This window comes from Fistularia commersonii, chromosome 21 (assembly GCF_037954325.1).
Source record: "Fistularia commersonii isolate RoL2024-O1a breed Wild chromosome 21, RoL_Fcom_v1.0, whole genome shotgun sequence".
Classification (NCBI taxonomy): Eukaryota; Metazoa; Chordata; class Actinopteri; order Syngnathiformes; family Fistulariidae; genus Fistularia; species Fistularia commersonii.
Window position 1 is genome coordinate 10578880 of NC_141304.1, and position 24988 is coordinate 10603867.

The 24988-nt window shown below is 43.0% G+C and overlaps 1 protein-coding gene across 1 annotated transcript; it reads left to right on the forward strand.

Moving 5' to 3' along the window:
- The first annotated feature begins 3051 nt into the window (after window positions 1-3051).
- mtmr14 (myotubularin related protein 14) lies at window positions 3052-24222 on the forward strand. The gene is made up of 19 exons (XM_086167741.1): window positions 3052-3780; window positions 4524-4672; window positions 6980-7088; window positions 9415-9490; window positions 10379-10439; window positions 10527-10649; window positions 11112-11185; window positions 12330-12400; window positions 12485-12559; window positions 13984-14050; window positions 14302-14387; window positions 14920-14996; window positions 15740-15776; window positions 16024-16094; window positions 16243-16301; window positions 17393-17525; window positions 18184-18360; window positions 19651-19854; window positions 20991-24222. Exons 1-19 carry the CDS (start codon window positions 3661-3663, stop codon window positions 21169-21171), a joined length of 1950 nt encoding a protein of 649 aa, XP_086023867.1. The 5' UTR covers window positions 3052-3660; the 3' UTR covers window positions 21172-24222.
- Window positions 24223-24988: the final 766 nt, after the last annotated feature.

A 24988-nucleotide genomic window follows, 5' to 3' on the forward strand; every position in this document is an offset into this window, starting at 1 on the left:
CGCTCACACTCCCGCAGATCTGTTCCGCTCCGCGATTACTTTCACACCCAGTCCTTCGCGGTGTCACTCACGTCGGCAGACCGGGGAAGGCTCCCCCGCTCTCCCGCCTCACGGCACCGGACGCGCGGCGGCGGAAGACGCGGTCATTCCCGCGGAGGCTGTGGGAGCCGCAGAGCTCAAACCCCGGGCCAGCCCATGGCGGAGGATTTATCCGGATCCAGAGATCACAACATCAGGACTCTCTCCATCATCTCACTCCATCCTGGAGTCAAGTCGCGTCAGACGGGGAGCCCAAGTTGCACGCGCACGCGCACGCACACACGGAAGCAAGTCCTGATTTCGGATGCTGTCACCGCCTCTCTCTCTCTGTATATACATATATATAAGTAGCCGTTCACACATGCACAAATTTATTCACTAATTATTTGTAGCAAGACATAAATCACAGCAGAGAAAACCTCAATCAAATTTGTTAATACTAGAAGTTTTTTTTTTCTCGAAATTTGCCTTTGCGCGTTTATTGGGAATTCAAATAGAATAAGATTGCATATGAACATAGTTTAAGTGAAACAAGTGAAAACGCTGTAAAAAAAAAAAAAAAAGCTCGACTGGAGGTCATATCATAACCAATGTGCGTATTGAGGAATTTATTAGAGGCAGATACAGATAATTGTAATTAACAAAATGAATGGCAGGAACCTCCCCTTCGTCTCTTATCATGTCTAGGATGCATGACTGCAAATACATGTTTGTCATAAAATTGAGCAAGTGATCTTCTCTGTGTTTGTTGTACTTAACATCAGACAAAGCTCAGTACCTGATATTGCAATATTTGTGCTTGTAGATTCACTTCTTTATATCTTTAGAATCTCACTGTTTGGAAATAGGTTATTAAACCTGGGAAGACCTTGAGCCCCCAGGACTGCTTCTAGATGAGGAGGCTTTGACTCAGCCTCCTTGCGCCCAGTTAAACAAACATTGGCTGGATGCAAGACGGCAATGATTTGAATCTGTGTTTAGATCTTAAACCCTTAATAGCAGCCCACAAAGTGTATCATCTGTGAATTTGGGCAATTTGGTGTCATCAGATCTCCAAGTTGATGTGGATTTGATGATAAGTCATATGTTTCACTTCAAACCATAAACCTTTCAGATCTTGATCTAATAACGTTTCCTGGTCGCTCAACTACATTTAAGGTCACCAAACACAAAATCCCCTTGAACCAGATTGACTGGTTTGCTCAAACATCCTTTCGCGCAATTCATTATCCTGTTCATTTAATTTAATTTAATTTTTAGTTCTTTTCAAATGAGCATAATTCTTCAAGATTTAAGACAAATCCAAAACTTCTGACCTTTCTTTTATTCTGTAACTGAAATGTTCCCAATGTTCTTGTTGCTAATTTACTCCATCCATGTATTTTTTCATGCTGCATGTAACAGATGTATAGAACCGAAACTCACTCTGATGAATGAATTTTCTATTGATAATTATTAATTTTATTTTAATAATTTTATTAATAGTTATTTATTAATAATTATATGCCATTTTTCTCAGATTTTGGTATCACCAACTGCTCACTCACACTGACAGGTGAGTCAGTGGAATTATCGGCACAACAGCGTCCCTTCGTGGCCAGGAGAGGTCGAACAGCTGTATGTCATCTGCAAAGTGCCCAGTAATGGCAGCTGATGGGTCTGTTGGTCCATGGGACACAAAAACAAACAAAAAAAAAGACCCTGAAAAAAGGCTCCCCCACAGTAATGTATTCCAATACAAATAGTTTTAATGTATGTCACATGATTGATTTTCTAATTTGATTTTCTAATTTTTTGTCGAAATATCTTTTACTTGAAGACATTTTACCCCTCATCTGAGAGGCTTCTTCAGATGATAAATTTGATTGTTTAGATCTGTGTGTATTATAAAGTGCCCAATCATAAAACAGTTGATATGACGCTTTCCACATGGAGCAGGTCTGGACTGCAATTATTTAAAACATTTACAGAAAACATTCCTCTCACTTGGTGACAAAGGTGGGGAACACCGGGGCAGAATCTTTGCTGTTCGATTCCCAGCTCTGAGCCCCAAGTTAGGACAATGCATATAGATATTAAGATAAGCTAAGATGAACTTTGAGCCCGTGATGGGGAAATTTGATTGTCATACCAGCATTACAGGTTAGAAAAGTGTGCAAATAGTTGTAATATTATATAATCATAATATGGTGAGATAATTTTCCCACTGTGAGCCATATGTATTCTATTCTATAATAGAAAGAAAATGTGTATAAAAATAGACAAATAACCTGCTATTTACAAGCTATACAACAGAATACAACATTTAAAATAAAAGAAATGGCTTGTGCAGGAAATGGTTACAGATATAAGAGGTGTACAATAGGAGACGTAGGTTAAAAAAGGAAGTGAAAAAAGGTTGTGTCCTGCAGAATGTTTTAATAGAAATATTCCATGGATGAGATTGGCAGCTAGATATGGAGGTAGTTCAAAAAATATTGCCGCATCAATACCGTGCTGCATTTAAAGTTTGTATATTAACAGAATGAAGGACCTGCGGTCGCATTCCCCCTTGCAGTATGGAAGCAGCAGTCTGCTGCTGAAAGAGCTGCTAAATGCCCCCTCACTGAACTTATGAAGCCTCCACAGACACATGAACTTAGTTTAACTGAAGACCTTTATATCTCCTGTAGGAGTGACGGGTCACCTCATCACTATGCTGTGATCAGCTGGGACTGGCAGAAAACTTTAACGTTTTAAGTTCACAGAAGAAGTTCCACAATTAAAGGACAAAACTTTTCACGTACCCCCCACTGCACTCTCCCCACTTTCCCATGTAGTTTTCAGGAGTGTGTGTGTGTGTGTGTGTGTGTGTGTGTGTGTGTGTGTGTGTGTGTGTGTGTGTGTGTGTGTGTGTGTGTGTGTGTGTGGACGTAAACACGCCAGGAAACACCGCTAACGTCACGCATCGTCATTGCCATCACGTGGTCACGGCCGCTTCCTGTTTACTGCCTGCCTGGCGTACCTTCAGCCCGGACGGCACGGATTACGACACACGCACGACCAGCTCCCACGGACAAAACTCGGCGTTGGGTTCTCGGTCCACGCGGGTGGAGTTGGGTGGCTTTACCGCCGCGTATCTCGAATCCGTCCGGCGTCGCGGTCATGCTCTCTGAGCTGACATGAAGACTTGACATTGAGGAAACGCTAGCAGGCCGCAGAGGATCCTTGGGCTTTCCTGAGTGTGCTTGACCGCGGAGCAGCGGCGGTGATGCGGGCGAGAGGATTCCGGAGTGCCCGCCCATCTGGAGCTGCCGTCCGCGGGTTGTGAGGGAGTGGAACCGCCGAGCCGCGCCTCTTCGAAGCGACGCCTCCCCGAGACCGGTGCCCGACTGTGCTTTAAACCTCGGCCGCGGGCTGGCTGTGTGGGCTGGCTCGGTGCTCGTGTTGAGAGTGGAGCGCCCCACCGGTGCGCTGAATCCAGGACGACTCCCCGGCCCCGGGCCCCTCAAGCGGGCAGTCAGGAAGAGGCTGGCTGGGAAGGGATGGCCTGGTCGGTCTCCCCGATCCAAAGGACAAGGCGCTGCGGTGTTTGAAGGCGGTCGAGTCCGGTTAGAGGCCACCACCGCCGGTCGCGGCGCGATGACGGCCGCCTCCGGCTTCAAAGCCTCCGGGCTGTCGATCAGAAAAAGCGAGGAAATCGTGGATTTGATAGAATTGTTTTCGAAGACTCAGTACAGGGCGAAGGAGGTCACTCCCCAGGTGAGTTAGGTGCGGAGCCTCCGGTAACCGGAGCGTTAGCTGTCACTGACACCTGTGAGGGATGCATTGAACTGGGTTGAGAAATGTCTAAATTTTCACCAATGTCCGTTATAACCAACACCACAATACATATAAGTCCTTCAACCAAACCCCGATGGGCTGCTTCACTGTTCGGCATATACCAAGACATTAAATAACTTGTATTCTTTATCCACACTGATTGGATTTAGACGTGCGTCTCATTGCCAACATCTTGGCTTTCTGATCCTATCCCTTTCTGAGACCCAGCCAGTTTGTAAATTCTTTAACAACCCACGTTGCTTTTCATATTTAATCGTTCAGATCAATTTTCAGAACTGACCATCAGATTACGAGTAACCTAATCATAATACGTTTGTATGATAAAAGATTTTGTACTCGTGTCATTTATTAAGCTGGAAATAAATAGCAGAACAAATGAGAAGCTGTTGTGACTCTGATTGCAACATGTTGTTGCTTGGCATGAATCCTCTCAGAAGATGTCAAAGGTTACATTAATCTCAAATGTATTCCACGTACTTTCAGATGTTAAAAACAAATGTCTATTTGATATTTTGACTGCAGACTCAAAAGAGTTTATCATAAGAGCGCTTAACTTATAATGTGATTGTCTCAGAGATGTTTTCATTCCACAGGTTACTGGGAAACCTGCGGTCATTGCAAACTAATTAACTCCTTTTTTGGGGGGGGGGGTTTCTTTCCAGATGGAGGCAATAGAGAAGCGTTGTCTGGACTTGTTTGCCAGAGATTATAAGTACAGTGTGATCCATAACCCCAACGGAGAAGTGTGTGGCCATTACCCTCGCCAGATTGTGTTCCTGGAGTATGAAAGCACTGATGTCGAGAGAGACAGGTACCTCCTTGCTCCTCGGCCAGTCCACATTATTCCCAATATGAAATCCAGGCCAGTCGGTTACTAATTACCCTCGTGTTTGTTTGGGTCATTGCTCTAATCACGCACAACACACTGCTGAAGGGAGCAAAGGTCAGCCCTCAGCCCCGCTGATCACATCAAGTCAGTAAAAAAGTTGAAGTGACAGCTCTGTCACATGAGGTTACTTTACAGCTAGAAATAGTTCTGCAGCCGATGATTCAACGAGCCCCGGTCTCTGATGGCAGGGATGCAGTTGGACTCTTTCTGCTGTAGCGGAGGACAGAACCAAGCAATCGCAGGGTATTGATATTTGCAGCTAAGTAGTATTTTTTTATCAAGCTTTGAGGCCAAACCGAATGGCCTGATGAAAAATCAAATGTTTGACAGAGATTCAGATGTAAGTCATTTGACATTTGGGGTTTGTCAGACAAATGCAGAATGAGTCAAGTCAGACTTTATCAATATGGCACCAAATCATGGCATTTTCCAATTTACAATGATCTACAGAAACCCAATATTACCCCCTTAGCAAGCTCTTGTTGACAGTGGCCGGGAAACAACTGCCTTTTACCAGTGCAGAAATCTTGGACACATCTGAGCACGATGCTGGTGGCCTTCTGTCTCGACTGGTTGGGGTAATAAGAGAGAGAGCAAGAGAGTGACAGACAGAGTGGGGTGTGAGGACTGGGAGGGACAGGGACAGGCACAAATGATCTCTTACTAATAATAGTAGTGCTGAAATTTAGATGGAAAAAGCTGAAATGATGCAATGATAGAGTTGATACTCAATAAAGAAGTAACAGTGGTGGATGACTGTCGAGACGCCGCTGTAGGTCAAGCCAGGCCCCCTGGGAAGCTGGCAAATAAGAGAGCCCAAGGACTCGGGAGAAGATATGAGATTACTATCATGCATGAAGGAGGTGTGAAGGAACATGATTGCAGACAGGCAAGGAAGAATGGGCAGAATCAGAGTGGTGCATCCTGGGATATCCCTCAGCAGAGGAAGCCTATCGCAGCAAAGCAAGGGGCTATAAGTTTTTCACAATGACAGAGGTTTTAAGCCGATTGTTAAATAGAGAGGGTGTCTGCCCCATGGATTGAGATTGGAAGATGCATTTGTGCTGGAACTGGGATCAATACAGATAATTGCGAGTAGATTACAGTGTTAGTGATTGGCTGACGGCATTTTCAGTGACCTTTATCAAACCTGGTAATGAAAAAATTAATGTTGCCAATGTACAAGGGTAATGTTTGTCGAGGTAATAAGAGTAAGACATTCAACTCTTCTTAGAACCACTGCCTCCGTTGGCTTCATGCTCACTTACAGTGTGTGGTCCTCTTAGTTTATTTTAGCTTTTGTTTACTAGCAAACAGCTTCATATGAATTTAATTAGGTTCAAAAACAAAACGCAGTGAGTAACACAGAATAACTGACTGACAGTTTCCATTGGTTTTTATTCAGTGAGCTCTATTCTTATTAATCAGTCAGCGTTTAACGACAAAATTTCAGCGTGCCGACCCACTGGAATGGTTGATATATACAGGTTGGATGAGGGAAGGCTTTTAGCTTTCAGTGCAGTTTGTTGTGAAGGTGCATACCTGGGAGGGAACCAAGAATGTTAATGTAAGCCAAGGGTTGTATCCCCAACACAAACGTAAACACCCTGGGGGGGCGGGGTATTAATGCAAAGTCTATCAGCGTCATCTGGGCAGAAACACAAGAGACCAGCCTCCTCCCTCGATCTAAATGAAACGCAGGCCCTGTTCCTTAAAACAAGTTCCTTACTGAGAACTAAATATCATGGTCAAAATAAACCTGCTATCAGTAGAAAAAAATGAAAACAAATTCAGAATTATCCGACCCTCACATTTTCCCCTTCAGAGTGAGTTCAGATGAAATAAACATGTCGTGGATGCTGCAAAGAGCTGTTTTTTTCAATTTCTGTTAGTTTTCAGGCTCTTTTTAATTCTTTTTTTTTAATGCAACTTATTTAGAAGGTTAACTGTCAATCTTCTTAAGAACGATATTTCTCATGATGGAGCTGTGCTCTTGTTGATTCTTTCACATTCATGTTACTCGATTTTTTTTTTTTCTAGCTACCAATCACCTCAGTACCTCACCCCTTTTTCTGTCTTTATTCACTGAATCCCAGCTTTTTGCAGTTTGCATCCCATTGAGAAAATATTTATTAAGAGCAATAGAATGATATCCGTTTTTTAAATCTTACGAGCACACGGCTGACCGATTTGTGTTTTGCGCGCGTGTGTGTGTGTGTCTACATGTAGGTTTGAGAGCAGCGTGCAGATCAGCAAACTACAGGACCTGGTGAACCGCAGCAAGCTGGCGCGCTGCAGGGGGAGGTTCGTCTGTCCGGTCATCCTCTACAACGGGAAGGTACTGCCTCGAAACCCTACACCCCCCCGACCCGGGTTTTTTATTAGTTTATATTTAACTGGCCCCCACATGAGTGGACATGGGCTGATCTATGAGCCCATGTTTATTTGCTGTCAAACACTGATGTGTCCTGAGCAGGAGACAAACACGGTAGTGTATTACTATACGTTAATAAAGGTGACCTGTCTCAGGAGTGGCTAAGAAATTGTTTTTCCATTAATTTCTTGTCAGTGTTCGCATGGCATATACATAACATATATGGTTTTAAAATCAAGTACAATATGTGGGGGGGGGGAATAAAAGCAACAACTAAATACGAGACAGTTTGAATTTTGTAAATGTCAAGCCTTTTTCATTGTTTGTTATGATTATAACTCGGAGGGGCTATTTCTGACAATTCCCAAATTGAATATAAGTTCTGGAAAACATTGCATAACCCCCCCATCCCCATCTTCTGTTTCATGACCTCCCGACGGGGAAGGTCTTGATACCCCCCCCGTCGCCCATTTGGCCGAGTGCATGTAATCAGACCGCCAGACGACAAGCCGTTTTTTTTTTCTCCAACCCTAAATGTGCGCCGTTTTTCAAAGCTGGAGTAAAGACCAGAAGCACTGGAGGCATCTCCAGGAGTGCTTCAGTACGCTCCAAAGGCAGTTTGAATTACTGTGAACTCGGTTGACACCTGTGTCTCTGAACATTCTGAAGAGTGTTTGTCTCCTCGTCAAAACCCAGACCGTGTCCTATCTCGCTTTCGCGCCTCCTGCACAACTTTGACATCACATGTGGCGTCACTCCGGTTAACATGTATTTGAGTTGACGTCAGTTCAGTTTTTCTCGGTGGTAATCATTAAGCACACAGGGCCCTGCCAGCCTCTTGCTTTATGAACCCAATGCTTGAATTTATGAATTAATAGTCTGTACCGCTTGTTCTGCACTAACGGTTGTGGTGGGCCATAATGTACATCACATGGCATTACAGTATTTAATTTTAAAATTCGTTTAGCATTTTTTTTTTAACATACTTCTAAATTTGAAGATTATGGTAATGGTGTAACATTAAAATAAAATGTGTTTTAGTTTTAGAAGCCGCTTAAAAATATGTGTCGCAAACACCGCAATTTTTTAGCTTCTGCAGCCTAGACTTGCAGACGCTGTGTGCTCAGGTTCAGTGGCAAAAATCACATCAATCATGTAAAATAAACACTTTTTAATTGGTTACTATTTTGCAAATATTCAGTAAAAGTCCTTTTTCTTTTTTTAAAATAAAACGTTGTTTTCTCTGTATCTGTTATTGTATCAGAAATGCAACTCACTATAGTTTAACATATACATAACACAACACAAAAATGTAAAATGTGTATAAAATATACACGCATAAAACAAACAAACAAACAAACAAACATGAAATATATATATTTTATAGATGATAAATTAATGCGTTAATGATGTTCTTTTTCTTTCAGTTCCTCCATTTTTTTCTGTATTGTCATCTGTGTGAATTTCATTGCACAGCAAATAAGTGAACTAGGTTATGACCTTTATTTGCGTAGTTTCAGTCGCTGTGAACTAGCAGTGGTGTACAAAGTGAATAGTTTTTCTGTAAATGTTGAAATAAAAATAAGGACGACAAGAATAACAATCATTTAAGAAAATAGGTAAAACAAAGCAAAAAAAACAAAGAATGAAAAAGGACATATAAGCTAGCAGTAATTTTCTATTTCGTTGTCTTTCTAGTTGTCTGGTTACTGTAGCACTTTGGTGAAAACAGCTTTATAAATGTCTAATAATAATGATCATACTACTACTACTACTAATAGAGGATATCCCACCTTCATTTCAGAGAGAACAGATGAAAGAGATTACCCTACCATATTGGACTCTCATTTAAAGGTTTCCTCATGATACAGTATTATAGTGATTATTTTAAAGATATCGACCGATGGTTAGCCCGACGTAATGTGGTTGGTCTGCTTTAAATCCAGGCCATGCAGTGTATATGAGATGAAAAACAAAAGTTAACAATCTTACCAAATGGGGCAGAGAATGACCATTTACCCTGTCATCCACACCTATGGACAATTCAGAGTCTTCTATAAACCCTTCTTAGACTGTGGAGGGAGAAGCCAGAAGCACGTCCCACAGAAACTGGGAGAACTTCCACATTTATCAATGCGCACACACACACACACACAGACACACACACACACAGACACACACACACACATATACACACACGGTGTGAGATTAAAAGATGGAGGTCAAACTCCACCCAAGGAAAACTGACAAACATCTCACCCTGGTCCTCCCTTCTGTTCTGTCCTCGCAGCACATCTGCCGCTCATCCACTCTTGCAGGCTGGGGGGAACTGTACGGACGCACAGGCTACAACTACATCTTCTCAGGTAACAAAAACACACACACACGTAGGCAGACGCAAACAGACGCTACTTTTTATCATGAATAGGTAACTAGTGGGAAAGTTGTTTCCAGGAGATGTTTCAGTTCCATGTGAATGGTGACCAAACTTTTCCTTGGAGGGTAAACACGTGTTGCTATCGTAAGTCTTCACTTAAACTTTTAATAGACTGTTCACGTTTATTTGGTCTTTTCTGTGTTATTTCCCGGAACTGGTTCATAAAGTTCAACAATATTATCAGTTACGAGCCTCTTGGATGATATCTGAGGCACAGGATGTCGGTGAAGGTCAGACCCTTCTTGTTCTGCTTTTTGCCCACTGAAATCCTCCTCTGACAACTTTACCATGTGACGATGTCACGAGGCAGAAACCGCCATTATTTGCAACGCGGCCGTTTTTTTGAATTCAGAGCAAAAAATCAAACTGTTCCACAGTCTTCCAACGTCTGCATTTGTTCAACTCGTGTTATAAATATGGCACATCCCCATTTACTCTTTTGCCCTTCATTGTTTGATGGTTGACGCTTATTTCGTTCTGTTCGCAATATTTCTCTCCTTGATTTATGATTTGCTTGGTTCTTGACGCGTAGTTTTTATTTTGTATTTCCATTCTATTCTGTTTTGGTTCCTGGGTTTTTATTTCTTTGCATCTCTGTAAACTCCTCATGGGATAGACATAGTGTTATTGGCTTTCCTGTTGTCGCTGACAGCGTTTGGATTATTGGGCCTTGAACACGGTGCGGTGAGACTGTAGGCCCTTTATTTGCTGTTAAGTCACTTTGCCGTCTCGGGCTTTTGCCTTGCGTCAGCGCAACGTCAGCGTGAGCGAGAGAGAGAGAGAGACTTGAAATGACAGCAAGTGGTGTGTCTTCCAGGGGGCAGCGATGACACTTGGACCGAGGCGGAGGAGGTACCGGAGGATGACAGCGCAGTCAGGTGACTCCAGCGGCATCACAGTGTTGCGCTGGTGACGTCACATTTTCCCGTTTTTAACTAAAATGCCTCCCCCCCCCCGCCCTCCAGGAATGGGGACTCCCAGCTGTTCGACAAGGTCCGAGGCCACGACATCAAGCTGCTCCGTTACCTCTCTGTGCGCTACATCTGTGACTTGATGGTGGAGAACAAGAAGGTCAAGTTTGGACTAAAGTAAGGAGCGCTACATATTGTTTGGGGGGGCGGGGGATGTTCAGCTTAATATTAATTACTTTTGCTGCTATTAGGTTTTGGATAGTTTTGGATATATTTTACCTTTGTTTAAAGATCCCTTGTTTTTGTTTCTTTTTTCAAAAATTAAATCAGATTTTTTTCAGATTTTTCACAGATCGGTCGTCTTTTGATTTGCAATCCCCATTTCAACTTCATAACACCAGTTTCACAGCATTTCATACCAGAGGGCATACACACACACACACACACACACACACACACACACACTCACACACACACACACACACACAAACACACACAAATGGTGGCACAGCCTCCATGCATGTCGCTAACCAGGCCATTTTAATTCTCTGCATGTGGTTAAACTGGTTTTAATGATTTAATATGCATGTTGCTGTGGTGCTGTTGTTGTATTCATTGCTTGTTTTTGTGTGTCTGCAGTGTGACGTCTTCGGAGAAGGCAGACAAAGCCCAGCGCTACGCAGACTTCACTTTGCTGTCCGTGCCTTACCCAGGTAGCAACTCCCAATGCCGACGGCGGTAGAAGGGCGGAGTTGTCATTTATTATTTCAAGGTCGATCTGTAAACACACACAAGACTGTGTTTATAACATTTATGGCACCAATAACTAGATTGTTATCACCTTAGCAAGAAGGTATTTATGTCCTATGCAGTAGTAGATTTTTTTCCCTGTCAGTCCAACTCTGAAAGCAAATGTTTTTTATGAGCAGTCGCAATGTTTTATTTATTTATTTTTTATTCCACACATCTTATTTCCAATGTCAGTAATGATTATCAGTTAGTTGATGAGACAAATATTTGTTAATGAACAAATTGTGAGAGACTGTGACGGGAATGCGTTCTTCTTTTGGATTTGACCTGTTTTTAGAAAACATGCTACATGTTTAACACGAGGCGTTCAGAAGATGAGTTGATCGGCCTTTTACATTTAATTGGAGTTGTATGCAGAGTCAAAATGTAGTATAAATGTGGCCTTGTATATATTTGCTGGTTTTTAAGTTTGGAGGAAAAAAGAAAACAAAAGCAGGTCCAAAGTTTACGGCACTGCAGTTTTTCTGCTAAGTTCCGGGGCGACAGTAAGCTACAGCAACATGGCTGGTTTGTGGTGCATGCCACATATTCTAAATAAAATGTTTGGGAAATTTTCGCATTCCAGACACAGCGAACACAGCTCTATTATTAAAATCTCTGAAAGGATCTGAGTATCGGAAAAACCCTGGCTGATCTAGTTTAGTCTTTTGTTTTGTTTTTTTTTTTCCTGTTGTGATTCATATTATTAATTAATTAGAGGGATTACAAGCCATGCCCTGCATGCAGTGCTATCCTGCTGCTAGTACTTGAGTCATAAACACGACAGAACAGAGGAAACTCTGCAGGCGGTGGATGTATGTGTGCCGGTTTGTGTGTGTGTGTGTGTGTGTGGGGGTGGTCCCCTCACTACAGCTCAGATAAGTGTGAAGTGAAACTTGCGGGGAACAGTTAAATGCTTTGATAAGCTGTTTGCAGAAGTATCAACCTGCAAGCAAAAATCTCCTTCCCATGTATTACATAATTCTACTCCCCCCCCCCCCCCTTTAAGGCGGAGCTTGGATTTCTTGTTTGTTTAGACGTAACTCTGCATGCCTGTGTTTTGTTCAGGATGTGAGTTTTTCAAGGACTACAAAGACCGGGACTATACCGCGGAGGGGCTGGTGTTCAACTGGAATCAGGTACAGAGTGCAAGTCGACGCCGTCCAAGTCGCTATTGGCTCGTGGCTCTAACGCCTCTGTGCCCCCCTCTCTCCAACCGACAGGACTATGTGGATGCTCCCCTGACAATCCCCGTCTGCTTCAACCAGAACCTGAACATCGACTGGACTCAGTACCAGGTTTATTTTTTTTTTCTGTGTGTCACTCCTCCTGGCAGCTGCCGCAGCATGTGCGTTGCCGGCTCCCTCTGCTGGTCGGCCCAACAGGAAGCACTCGTGCAGAAAGTGTTGCAAAAGTGTTGTCGGATCCTTCGATCTACGACCAGAGTTCAGCAGTTTACAGATGGTTATATAATGATTATAGCTGTAAACAAACACCATTTACCAGCCATTCAGTTCAGTTCAATAGAAGATGAGACGTTAGTAAGAATGCAAGTATCTTAAATAAATCCAAAACAAAGGAGTTACAGATACACAAAGCCATTTATCTCTGAATAATCACCAGCTAATCTTATATTACAGGTTTTACTGCAAGGAAAGTACGATGAGCAGATTGATGACTTGTAATTCACTTGTGCTGCAGCTTTCTGACTTAAGTCATGAGCTTCTCTCAATAAAAAGAAATAAAAGATGAAAAAATATGATTAAAAACAAAACCCCTTTTGAGTTTCTAGTAAATGATCTAACATTTCTAAGAATTTAAAAAGTAAAACATTTTGAGAATATAATCAGGAAGAATGTTATTGTTAAGTAGCACAGATGGATTGTTAACAATACATCTTATAAAGCATTACAAGCCATGGCAATGAAAATGAAGAAAAACTGCCAAGGCCAAAATTCAAATAATATCTAACTTATATGCAGCCAGCTGGTGAAACACCACACTGAAATGGAAAGAATATAAAAGCTGGGAATGTTTATGCACAGATATTTAGTTACGTATTTAGTCATGATTAATGAGCTCCGCTGGACTTTTGGTCTGCAATATAGAATTGCAAAAATCTGTGGTATTGCCCAAAATCTGGATTTTTTTATCTGGTACAATTTTATATTGCAGATTTTTGCTATACAACAGATTTTTGCTATATAAATGTATTTTTATATATTTAACGTTTTCAATTAATTTTTATGGCAGAATAAGTATTTACTAGGGCAACCTGTATTCTGTATCCTGGGCTCTGATTGGCTCAGAGACTGTAGCATCATTCTCTTCATCTCCTGCACATAGCATGCATTCATCATCTCACCTAGTCCATTTCACATCGATGAGTGATTGCCATGCTAAGAGTATAGGAAGTGTTTAGAAGAGTATTGTAAAGGGTAATAAGAGTAGGGGGAGGTCCAAAAAGCCTTCAAATATATATGATTAATAAATAAAAATATGGTAGCTACTTCACAGATTTTCATTTATTGCTGCTGGTTCTGGAATGTAACGAGATATCGTGCGCATTTATCCTTCTCAGCATTTGATACCCGTGTGTGTGTGTGTGTGTGTGTGTGTGTGTGCGCGTGTGCGCGTGTGTGCGTGCGTGCGTGCGTGCGTGCGTGCGTGCGTGCGTGCGTGCGTGTGTGTGTGCGTGTGTCCGTGTTTGTCTGTACATCAGTCATGGGACCTGGTGGAGCAGACCCAGAACTACCTGAAGCTGCTGCTGCACATCATCAACAGCGATGGTTAGTCCTGTTGATTTCATTCAGTATTCAATCCTCTCGATCTGATTGGCTCTGTTTATCTTGCTTGCTGTGTTTCCCAACAGAATACTCTTGTGTCCCCCCAACCCCTTCTTCTTATGTCATTAAAATACCTGTCTTAGACATCACAGTATTAAAGTGGGTAACCGCGAACCCCTCCATTGCCTGCCCCTCACCTCGGAGTTGACCAAAATGGGTTGACAGATCATCCGTCTGTGTTGCTATGGTTTCAGATGAGAGCGGCCTCCTCGTTCACTGCATATCAGGATGGGACCGGACGCCTCTGTTCGTATCCCTCCTTAGGCTCTCGCTCTGGGCTGTGAGTGTCTCTGCTGTCTTTTAATTAATTTAACATGCCTTTGTCGTCCCCCCAAATAAACCACTGGGCTGGCTCTAAATCCGAATGTAACCGGTATTTTCCTGATGACCCACAGTTCGGTCCCTTTTGTGCACGGTTTTGTTCACATTTTAAGGTTATTTACGTTTTTCTCACCTCTTCAGTATTAATACTGCGCTGTCCGATGGCGGGTAAACGCACAGTCATTCTGTTCAAAATGTGCACCACCTAGTGTACCTGTATATGCCAATAATGTGTCTTTTATTCTTCGGGATGTTTTTCTTAGCATCTTGGGAGGAATAATTACTTGTATAAATATAATTGAAATGTTTATATTGTCATCATCTTTTTAGTCAACGTCTGCCTGTTAGTTTTTCGGGGGTTGGGAAGCAGGACGGAATTAGCTTTGAATGGAATGGGAAAAGGAAATCGGTAGACATGTCATTGTAGCTTGGCCACGGTCTTTTTTCTGCAGATCAGGTGTGACTTGTGCATGTTCTATGTTCACCCACAGGACGGCGCGGTGCACACCAACCTGGAGCCTGCAGAGATCCTCTACCTGACCATTGCATACGACTGGTTCCTCTTCGGGTGAGTCAACCTGATGCACGATTTTGCCATCTGTGAGGGGACGATGCAGATCCGATGGCCCGTACAATACAGGGTGTAAAGGTCCAGATTCTCAGCTACAGATGTGTACGACTGAGCATGAGGGTCATTGCAAGTAAAATGAAGAAGTGGAAGAAAAGCAGATTCTTGATCTCCATGACTGACAGTCTAGCAGTTTTATCAGGTGTTGGTTGCAAAATAAGACATTTTTGTTTTTTGTAGATCTGCCATCATTAACTCATCTCTATGACCTGGAGCGGTTCTAAATCTAGACGGTTTGGCAGCCGCTCCATCAGGAGAGAGGCTTTTCTGCAGGAGAGATTGTTAATGATACCCCAAGTCTTTGACTCTCTCCCCCAAAACACTCACACACACACACACACACACACACAGCGTTGAGATTATCCTTTTATGACCACCAGCTGGATGTCCTCACTCGAGCTTCATATGCTGCAAGCCAGCCATGTAATTACATATGAGAACCCCCCCCCCTCGCTGGCTAGGCAGAAGGTGATGCAGATAAGAGCGGGCTCCCAGACATGCCTCCTCTTCGCCCCCCCTTTGTCAGACACGAAGCTGTCCCCATTTCCCCTATAGGTTTATTTCGGGACGACCGACTTGATTTCTAGTGCTGTTTTCTTACCGGGTCCCATTTTTACCGCTCAAATCCGCTTGAGATTTCAAGTTGTAATTTCGAAATCAAACAATCCTGTGTTTATTTCCAGCCACATGCTGCCAGATCGACTCTCCAAAGGGGAGGAGGTACGTCAGAATTTCTTTTATTTATTTTTGGCTTTTGCCGCATTCCTTTATTGTCTGGCTTTAACCGGGGCCCTCGTTCCCGAAACACTGTAGCACCAAACCCCACATTGAGGCTTCTTTCCCTTGCTGGCACATCGAGAAATGTTACATAAATGTTCATATCGTGCTGTCAATGTGTGAAGCCACACGTTCATGTTTCAAGTTGAGGTTTGACCTCCTGCTGATCAAAGTGCTCTTTCCTCTCCAGATATTCTTTTTTTGCTTCAATTTTTTGAAGCACATCGTCTCGGAGAAGTTCTCTGCTGTTAGGAAACAAAGGTGTGTTTTTTATTCGCTCTTACCACTGCAAGTGTAGGTGTGTGTGTGTGTGTGTGTGTGTGTGGGGGGGGGGTTATCATGTTGCTCTCAGATAAATTCCAAAGGTTAATTTTTGAGTAAATAAACGTGTGTGTCTGCTTTCACACAGGAGGAAGAACTCTCATTTCAAAGACAGTGATTTCACTGTGGACGACCTCTGCCAGCTGAGTAAGCAGCCCTCGCCTTTTTACGCGTGGTGCACACCCACGCCGAAAAATCGAGATGCTGAGTAAACTTTCAATTTAAATATAGAAAAAAAAGCTCCCCCATACTGAACTTCATAACGATTTCCTGACATATTGAATGCGATAAAAATGTGTTCTTTGTGTTGCTAGTAGTGTTAATTCAGGACTTGTACAAATCTGCATGTTTTTGAACCAAATCCATTGTTGGCAGATGCAAAGGTTCAGCTTTGACTCCTCCAAACACTGTATAATGATGACTGGGTATCACACAAGAGTTTAAAGCAATGAAAGTAGTCACTAAATCTAGTATTGAATCAGCCCGAAGTTGGAATCCGAGGACCTTTGGGTGCCAAGAGAAATGGTTTATAAAAGAATATACAAAAGAAAAGTACCCATTTCCCTCCTCCTATCCTGCTGACTTCGAAATTTCAAAGTCTAGCTGTTCTGAGAAAATCCTCTTCAAGTGTATAATGATGTTGATTCATCGTCCATGGTCGCCATGGTTATGTCAGACGCCCTGACGCAATGTGGAATAACAAAAGTTTTTTCCGACGCTGGAAGCATAAAAGACAAACATAGACAGTGACACCGACCTTTCATCACTCAGCAAGCCTGCAATCCTCAGAAACATATTGAATCACAAATTTTTATATTTAATTTTTTTGTGTGTTCTTGGGCTTTTTGCCTCCAGAAGAACGCTGCTGATCAACACAAGGTTAATAGTGGAAAAGGCCAAACAAGCACAAGCCTCCTCAGTTGCATCTCTTGGCATTATTAAGGGTCTTCTGAAGCTTTTTTTTTTTTTTTTTTAAAGTCTACAATAGTGATCCTTGCCATAATCCGACACACCTGTGGTTCACCTCTGTTGAGGGATTTGAGTAAACTGAGACAACACAACCCACCCTTTGTGTCTGAGCAGATCGCCGATGGCAATCCAAACTTCAAACGGCTTAAACATCTTGCAGCTTCCTGCCGAACAGCCCATCAGTGCACGGTGTTCAGAAATAATAAAGAAACATGAAACAAAATTTTTTGGCCATGATCAGCCCCAACTGTTTGTGTTTGGTCTTTCAGAGTCGAGGGACCGGGGCAGCGTGACCAGCCTGAGCAGCGACTTCTCCCTCATCACGGAAGAAGTGGGTGGAGCTTCAAGCCTTATGAACGACACAGTTGACCCATTCACCGGCCAGTCCCAGGTGTCCAGTTGGTCAGTATCACGACCCCCGGCTTCAAATGTTCAAATATACCACTTTGCTTCTTCTTCTTGTCCTTTTAGCTGCTCCCATCAGGGGCCAACGCAGCCAATCAGCCGCCTCCATCTAACGCCTCTACTCTGCATCCTCTCTCTAACTAACTGCACGTCCCTTCCCACTCACACACATGTATAAATCCTTTTTAATCCTGTTGAGAAAAACTACATTTAAGCAACAATACAACTAGAAAAGTGCCTGAAAGATTAGTTCATTTGTGTATTTTTCGGAAACTGCATTCATTTTGGATAAGGGATAACATTAAGCGAAAACCTAAGCGTGAGGACAAAGAGAACATTTTATCCTCAAAAGCTCTTAAGTGATCTGTCACCTTTGAGACTGGGCTGTGAAATGAAAATAGAAAATAAAAAAAGAAGTTCTAAAAGAAAAAAGTGCCTCATAATTGTATGCGAACGTCTAGTCGTAAACAGTGGAAGAAACCAAAAAAAAAAAAAAAATTGACATAATTGAACAGCAGCCAGTGTCAATACTTACATTATATCTTCCTCTTTGTAATTTCACCTTTGTTGCTGTCTATCAGTAACAACATGACATACCAGGAAAACTTTTGCGCAAGTTTTGAAGGCTGCATATTGTCCCTGTCCCTCCTCCCAGGAGGAAAGGACCCACCTCGTCCCCTCAGATGGTGGTGTGGAGCAAACCGGCCCACCCGGAGGAGCAGCTCTCCCACCCACTCAGCGAGGCCAGGTCATCCAGCTCCTCCTCTTCCAACCAGTCGGAGCAGGGCACCACGCGCACCGGCAGCAGCCCGCTGGCCGTCCCTGGGAGGAGGTGAGCTGCACCTCAGGATCGAATAAAAACATTTAAAAAAAGGGTTTCATCGCACAGTAGTACCCCGGCTTATGAACACCCCAAATCACGAACAAATCGTCCCAGAAAGAGACTCTTCCATCAAATTCTGAATGGAGCCGCGAACAAGCCTCAGTGCAGGAACACATAAGCAAGAAAACTCACGGCTTTCTGTGTTGTGGCATTGCTTTTTTGGGCTTTTCTGGTAAGTTAGTTATGGCTCCCAAAAAAGTGAAGAGCTAGTTGGTTTAGGAAGAAGTTACGAATTACAGTTGATCTGAAGAAGGAACTAGCTAAATGTGAGAGTGGTGTTTGTGTCACAGATGTTGCCAAACAGTACAACATGGCTAAATCAACAATCTGTACAATCGGGAAGAACAAAGATGCGCTAAAGGCTGATGTGGCTAAAGGGCCGACTTTGTAAATGAAGTACAAGTTATTGTTAGTTTGAATTAATGAAACTAACAAACTTGCTGGAGATAGCGTTAGCGAGGCATTGCTTTAGTGAAGGAAACACAGAGAAGAGAAAGAACATCAGAAACACAGTAATAATTCCGCGGATCTATAACTCCTTTCTGTATTTTTGCAACAAATAAACCCATAAAATGTCCCAGAAGAGTACAGTAAAGTTTTTTGCATTATGGAACAATAATTTCCATATAATTTCCAAATCATTGATTTCAATGGAAAACACTGGATTCGGTTCGTGATTGGAGTCAGAGAACAAATTAAATTCGTAAGCCAAGGTTCTATGATATTTCCTTCGGATTTTTCACAGCCTCTTCCTGTGAATTCCTGTCAGACACGCCTTTTAAGATTGGATAATCTCCGCACGCCACAGGATTAACATCATGTTATTATTTTCGACAACGTTTTTATGACAGATGCACGCGCCGAAGAGGCGGATCCTCGCATCCGGAGAGTTTTAATAGAAATCTGCTGTTTCGAATACCACCAAAAAAAAAAACAAAAAAAAAAAACGCCCACTTCACCATTTTAACCAGGGCTAAGCGTCCACTCAGCGGTACGCCTCCAGGGAACCGGCTCATGGGTTTCAATCCAATCTCCCAATTTCAGAGCTACCCACTCCTAGATTATCTATGCAGTATATTCTGCTTTCTCGTTGCGAAAGGCGGCACTGAATATCCAAAGTGACGACCACCGCAGGCCTGGATTCTCTGGCCGGTGGTATTGCGCTCTGCCATGACTCAGTGGTGTGTCTGTCACTGCCGTTTGGCTGCCAGAGTTGAAGTTGTGTGTGTGTCTTATTAGGTTAGGGGGGGACTACGCCCGGTCAGGGTCGTCGCTGTCCACGGAGTACGGGAGCTGGCAGATCGTTTCTGGCTGCGGGAGCATTCACGACCACGCCACATTCCCTCCCCCGGCCTCGGCGTCCTCGGCCTCCTCGGCAGTGGCTGCGGCCTACGACTCCCCTCTGCCCTTCAGCTTCCAGGACGAAGGACCCAGCGGCCGCATGTAGGTGACTCTCCTCCCCGGGCGCTCGCTCGCTCTGCTTAGCACGCACATGAAGTGGTCATAAATCAGTGGGGAAACAAAAGTTCGGTTTCGGAAAACACAGAATTCTCACTACCAATTTGGGGCAAGGGGCCCAGCTGTTGTTGGGCGAGAGGGCAGTCGCCGGTCAATAACAAGGCCACATTTTGAAACGTGCAACAATTCATCCACCATATAGTCATACAACCATTCATTCTTTCCCTCACGCATCATATAGGGATGTCAAAATCTTCCTGTGGCAACTGGGCTTGAATTTCTTCGCTTGAATTCATGACCCGGATGACTGAGAACCTCCGTAGACACGTTGCTGCACAATTCGAGATGACTACTCTTTGAACAGAACTGAAGAAGCCTCTTGGATCAGGGGTGAAACGTCTTCAAGTGAAGAAATTCAAGTCCAGTTGCCATTACAAGAATTTGGACAAGAATTCACCATTGCCTGTATGAAGGGGAACTTTCACAGACATCACATACTGTAGGCAGATAGATATTCAACCATTCACCCTCTCATTCAGACATCATACAGATACGTAGAGCCATTCACCCTGTTCTTCACCGGCCTGTAGAGTCATAGAATCATTCATTCTCTGACTCACACGTCATATGGACATACATAAAACCCAGTAAGACCCCTGAACAAGGTTTGAACGTTGACTATTGGTTAAATTGAGTAGGGACTGTCCCCAAGCACCAACCTAAGTAAAAGTCCACACAAATCCAAGTCAGACTTATATAACGCCAGATCACAACACAGATGTCTCATGATACTTCCCCGAGGCCCAATGTGGGGCGGCCTTCTGCCTCGACCGGTCTGGGAGTAGAGATGTGGGGAGGGGTATGAGGGCAGGGAGTTACAGTTACATGGTAATAGCTGAAATTATATACATAATAGTTTTGATATTCATAAAAGAAATAACAGTGGCGGATGCCTGCGCGTGGTGCTGCAAAGAAAAGCTCTCTGGTTGACTTGGAATCAAAGTAAATAAAATAGCCTTAAAATGGGTCAGATCACTAGGAAAAAATACACAACAGGAAGATAGAGGCTTTTGAAATGACTCCAACTGACCTTTGACCTTGTGCCTGGGATGCCCCTCCAGGTGTCCCTTCCCCTCTGAGCGTCAGGCCCGTCTGGAGGCGGTGAGGGAGGTCTTCCTGGCTGCGTACAGCTCCACCGTGGGCCTCAGGTCAGCCGCGTCCAGCCCCTCGGGAGCCATCTCAGGCCTGCTGGAGCAGTTCGCCCGGGGGGTCGGCCTCCGAGGCACCAACGCCATCGTCTGACAGCCCCCCCCCCTCCCCCCGCCACAATATCCCGCCGCTTCCCTCAGTCCGTCCCGCACACGTTTGGACCCTCCCTAACAATAAAGTGCCAAACATCTCCATTCAATGCAGGGGTTTTTATATTCAGTTCTGCATTTTATTTTATTTTTACATTTTTTATTTCTTTGTCTACGCTGCTCTTATTTTGGGATTTTTTTTTTTTTTTTTAAACTCCACGTGGAATTGTGAGTGCGCCGAGGCAAGAGGGGCTTCAGCCGCATAGCGGAAAAAAAAGATGAAAAAGGGACAGCGGTCTTATTCTTGGAATCTCTGGTATTTCGCCATTGTGGCTTGTCAGCTCTTTGGTTGAGGCCTCGTTCAGTAGCTTTCCAGACCCTCAGTGTTGAGGACTCGCTCATTCCTCCATTCCCAACAGTGAAGATCGTATTAGAAACAACCGAGGCTGCGGCTCCTAGGATTTAGACCAGACCGATAGCAACCGAAATAACCTGTCCCGGTCCACTGGAGTTCATGCCTGTAGAATTTATGATCGCGACCGGTGACTTTATTTATGCACGGTATTTGACGGTTGTTTGATTGTGAATTGATTGATTGATTTCATCTGGAGATCCTCGGTTCATTCTTGTCTAGTCTTTAACTCCAAAAGGCTTTTTAGGAACCAGCTGGCGCCGGAACCGATAACCAGTCGGAGAAACGTCCAACATTGTGACTTTTCACGCCTTATTGCAGACTGTAGTGGTCAGGCTAATGTCGCATTTGTTGCGCTTTGGGTTTTTTTACCGTGCTGCGTTCAAGATCGCCGCACCGATCCGCTTGTGTTCCGAACGGCTCAACCCCTTTCACCCTACCGCTCCTCCTATGCAGGAGCAGCTCTTACTGTAGCAGATCTCTGATCTTCCGTCAGGGGGGTTCCCCTCTCCTCTCGGCCGAGCCTTTGCAGACGTGCACCGGCGAGCTCCACTCACTCTGTCATGTGCTGTGTTGAAAATTTTAGCCAAACGGTTTGTTCGTCCGCTGAACCTCAGGACCTCTCTGTGTGCCTTCAGTTAAAAGTTGATCGTTCGCGCCTCTTTCGCTCTCATATCTGATTTAATTTTTCTTTCTTTTGCCGTCTTAGGCGCCTTATTGGCGCGATGCGATTCAACCGAAGCCCCGTCAACAGTGCTGGTTCTCAAAAGACCTCAAAACTTAATAATTTATCCTTTATTAATCCCAGCGGGGAAACTGGTTCTCTGCAATTAACCCATCATGGATGAACCATGAGCAATAGGCTGTCGTCCACCAGCTAGGGGTTCAGTTTCTCGCTTAATTACACTTAGAGGAGCTGGGAATCGAATAGGAATGTTAGCTTCCAAAGATGATTGCTCTACCTCCTGTGCTACGCCGCCCCCATGGCACATTTAACAGCGAGGAAATGAATATCAAACTCTTTGCTAAGTGCGGGACTCAGTAAGACAGATTGAGCCTAGCTTAGACTGATGATCAGCGGACTTAGCTCTGAATTTGGTTTGTGCTCACCGCACCCCTCTGGTGGCCAGAACAACAAGTGTTTTGTTCTTTGTTGCCACCGTGAAACTCATTGAAAAGAATAAAATCAGAATAAAAATAATGAAATTGTTTTCCTAATGACCTGAAATCAGCAAGAAAATATATGCGGATTTGTGATTACATTTCACATTAATAGTTTTTAACGTATTTTGCACGTAAACGTAAGATAATTTTTTTTTTCTTTACCATTTTATCTGTTTTGTTGCCTTCTTTTCTTTTAGAATTTGGCAATTAATATTACATTTTACTTTGAAAAGTTGTTTCATGATCATTTTTAAAATTTTATTTATTTTTGTATTTTTATTTTTTTACAGCCAACCATACTGCGAATTGTACCCCTTAGTTTTTGCGTTAAGCTAAGTAAGGCTAACTATTTTTTCTGACTGCAACTCCTGACTTATGAAAGAGAATTAAGTCAACTTTCTCACGGACAGAAAATTTCATTTTAATAATTGTTTGTTTTTTTTTTGGTGGGGAGTCAGATGTTTTTGCAATTGTGGCAATATTTAATTGGCAAAATTGTTCCTTTTTTCAGATAACAAAAACATTTTCACGGCATTAAATCGGCTCTGAGAGGATTATTTTATTCTATTTTTTTCCCTCAATGCTGGAAGGCATTTTCGTTAGTTACTGGTTAGTCATGATTTGTTTGACAGCATAACAGGGCTCTTGGAGAAAAATAAATTAACTCTTCAGTGAGAGTGAAAAGTCATTGGAGATTTTCTAAAATTCAAAAAAATACTTGTTAGATTGTGGAAGCAAGAAAAATAATACATTTTAATCAGATTATCAAGTCCATTGGCTGCGTCAATATCACTACTGTTCTAATTGATTTTATACTTCAATATCATCTATTTCCTGTAGATTTGACCCTTAGATAGCTTTATTTAAAGAAAAAAAAAAACTGTATACCCGTTCATGGCTGTTTGCTCATTTCTTTTTTTCTCCAAAATGGACTTTAAGTTATTTTAAAAAGTAGTTCAAATCACAGCTTTCGCTAACAGCAAATAGCTTTGGGTCAGTTTTGTTGGCACTTAGTCATTTCAGGGCGTCTCTGAGTCATTCTAAGGAGCTGCGCTGACCTGCGGGTTAAACCCCGGGCAATGGCTGACATCGTTCAATGCCAGTGTGACGCAGATAACAACATTCAAACACACAACGCAGACTCCCTTCTGTCTGACGAGCCCTCTCTAATATTGTTTTTTTTGCTTTTACCTGTTATTGTCCTCTGCCAACGTTATTGGCAGATGGAAACGCCTGTCTCTGGCCCTGTGTTTCGTTCGTCCATGTTAAATTTCAGAATCTTTATAGACACTCATCACAATGTGTAGAGTTTTTGTCTTTGTACAGCCTTTTTAAATAAATGTATTTTTTTCGTGAGAGTGTCAGGGAAGGGGAGGTGGGGAGGGTCCGGCATTGCTTTTGAAAAACAGGCGCAGATGAAATGCTTTTACATGAAGGTGAATCAAACAGCCGCCGGTGAATAAACGCAAAGTGAACGACGCCGTGTGATGCCCTCCTTTCACCTGCAGGCCATGCGACACAACAGGACGGGGTCAAATGTCATGTACTCTTCAGTGCTAAAGGGATCAGAGGTCAGCTGGGAGAGGAGGCCTTTATCTTTTTTTCTTGCCTTCGTTTGAGGAGGAAAAAGATTAAAATTCCCCAGATATTCCTGAAATTAGGGTATTAATAATTTGGTCAGTTAAAAAAAAATTATTTTCCTTTTTTTTGGTCCATGAGCTAATTTTAAAGACACCATTACCTTTGAAAATATCCAATGGCATCTAAAGCTCATTAAATCCCCATCAATGTTAATTGAGCTTTGACCCTTTAACCTTCCAGCATTTTTCGCTGCGCGGTTAAAACCGGATTCATCACCTCATACGGTCGGAAAGTTGGATTTTCTGCGAGTCCCATGAAAAAAAAATAGGAGGCTAACGTGCCATGGGGCTCAATAAGTGTTTTAAATGGGACAAAAATGCATAGTTACATTGTAATAAGAGTAATGAAATATTTATTCTATATTTGAGTTTAAAAAATGGCATTGGTCAATGCCACTGTTGAACCTCTTTCAAAATAGCCGTCCTCATGGTCGATTTTTTTCTTTTTTAAATGAACTGAAAACACGATTCTTTTAACTCCGAACCACCCCTGATCTGCTGATGTCTCATTTGGACCCAAGATAATTGGAAATTTAGATATAAACTCTCTCTCTCTCTCTCTCTCTCTCTCTCTCGCTTCATATATATATATGTATATATATATA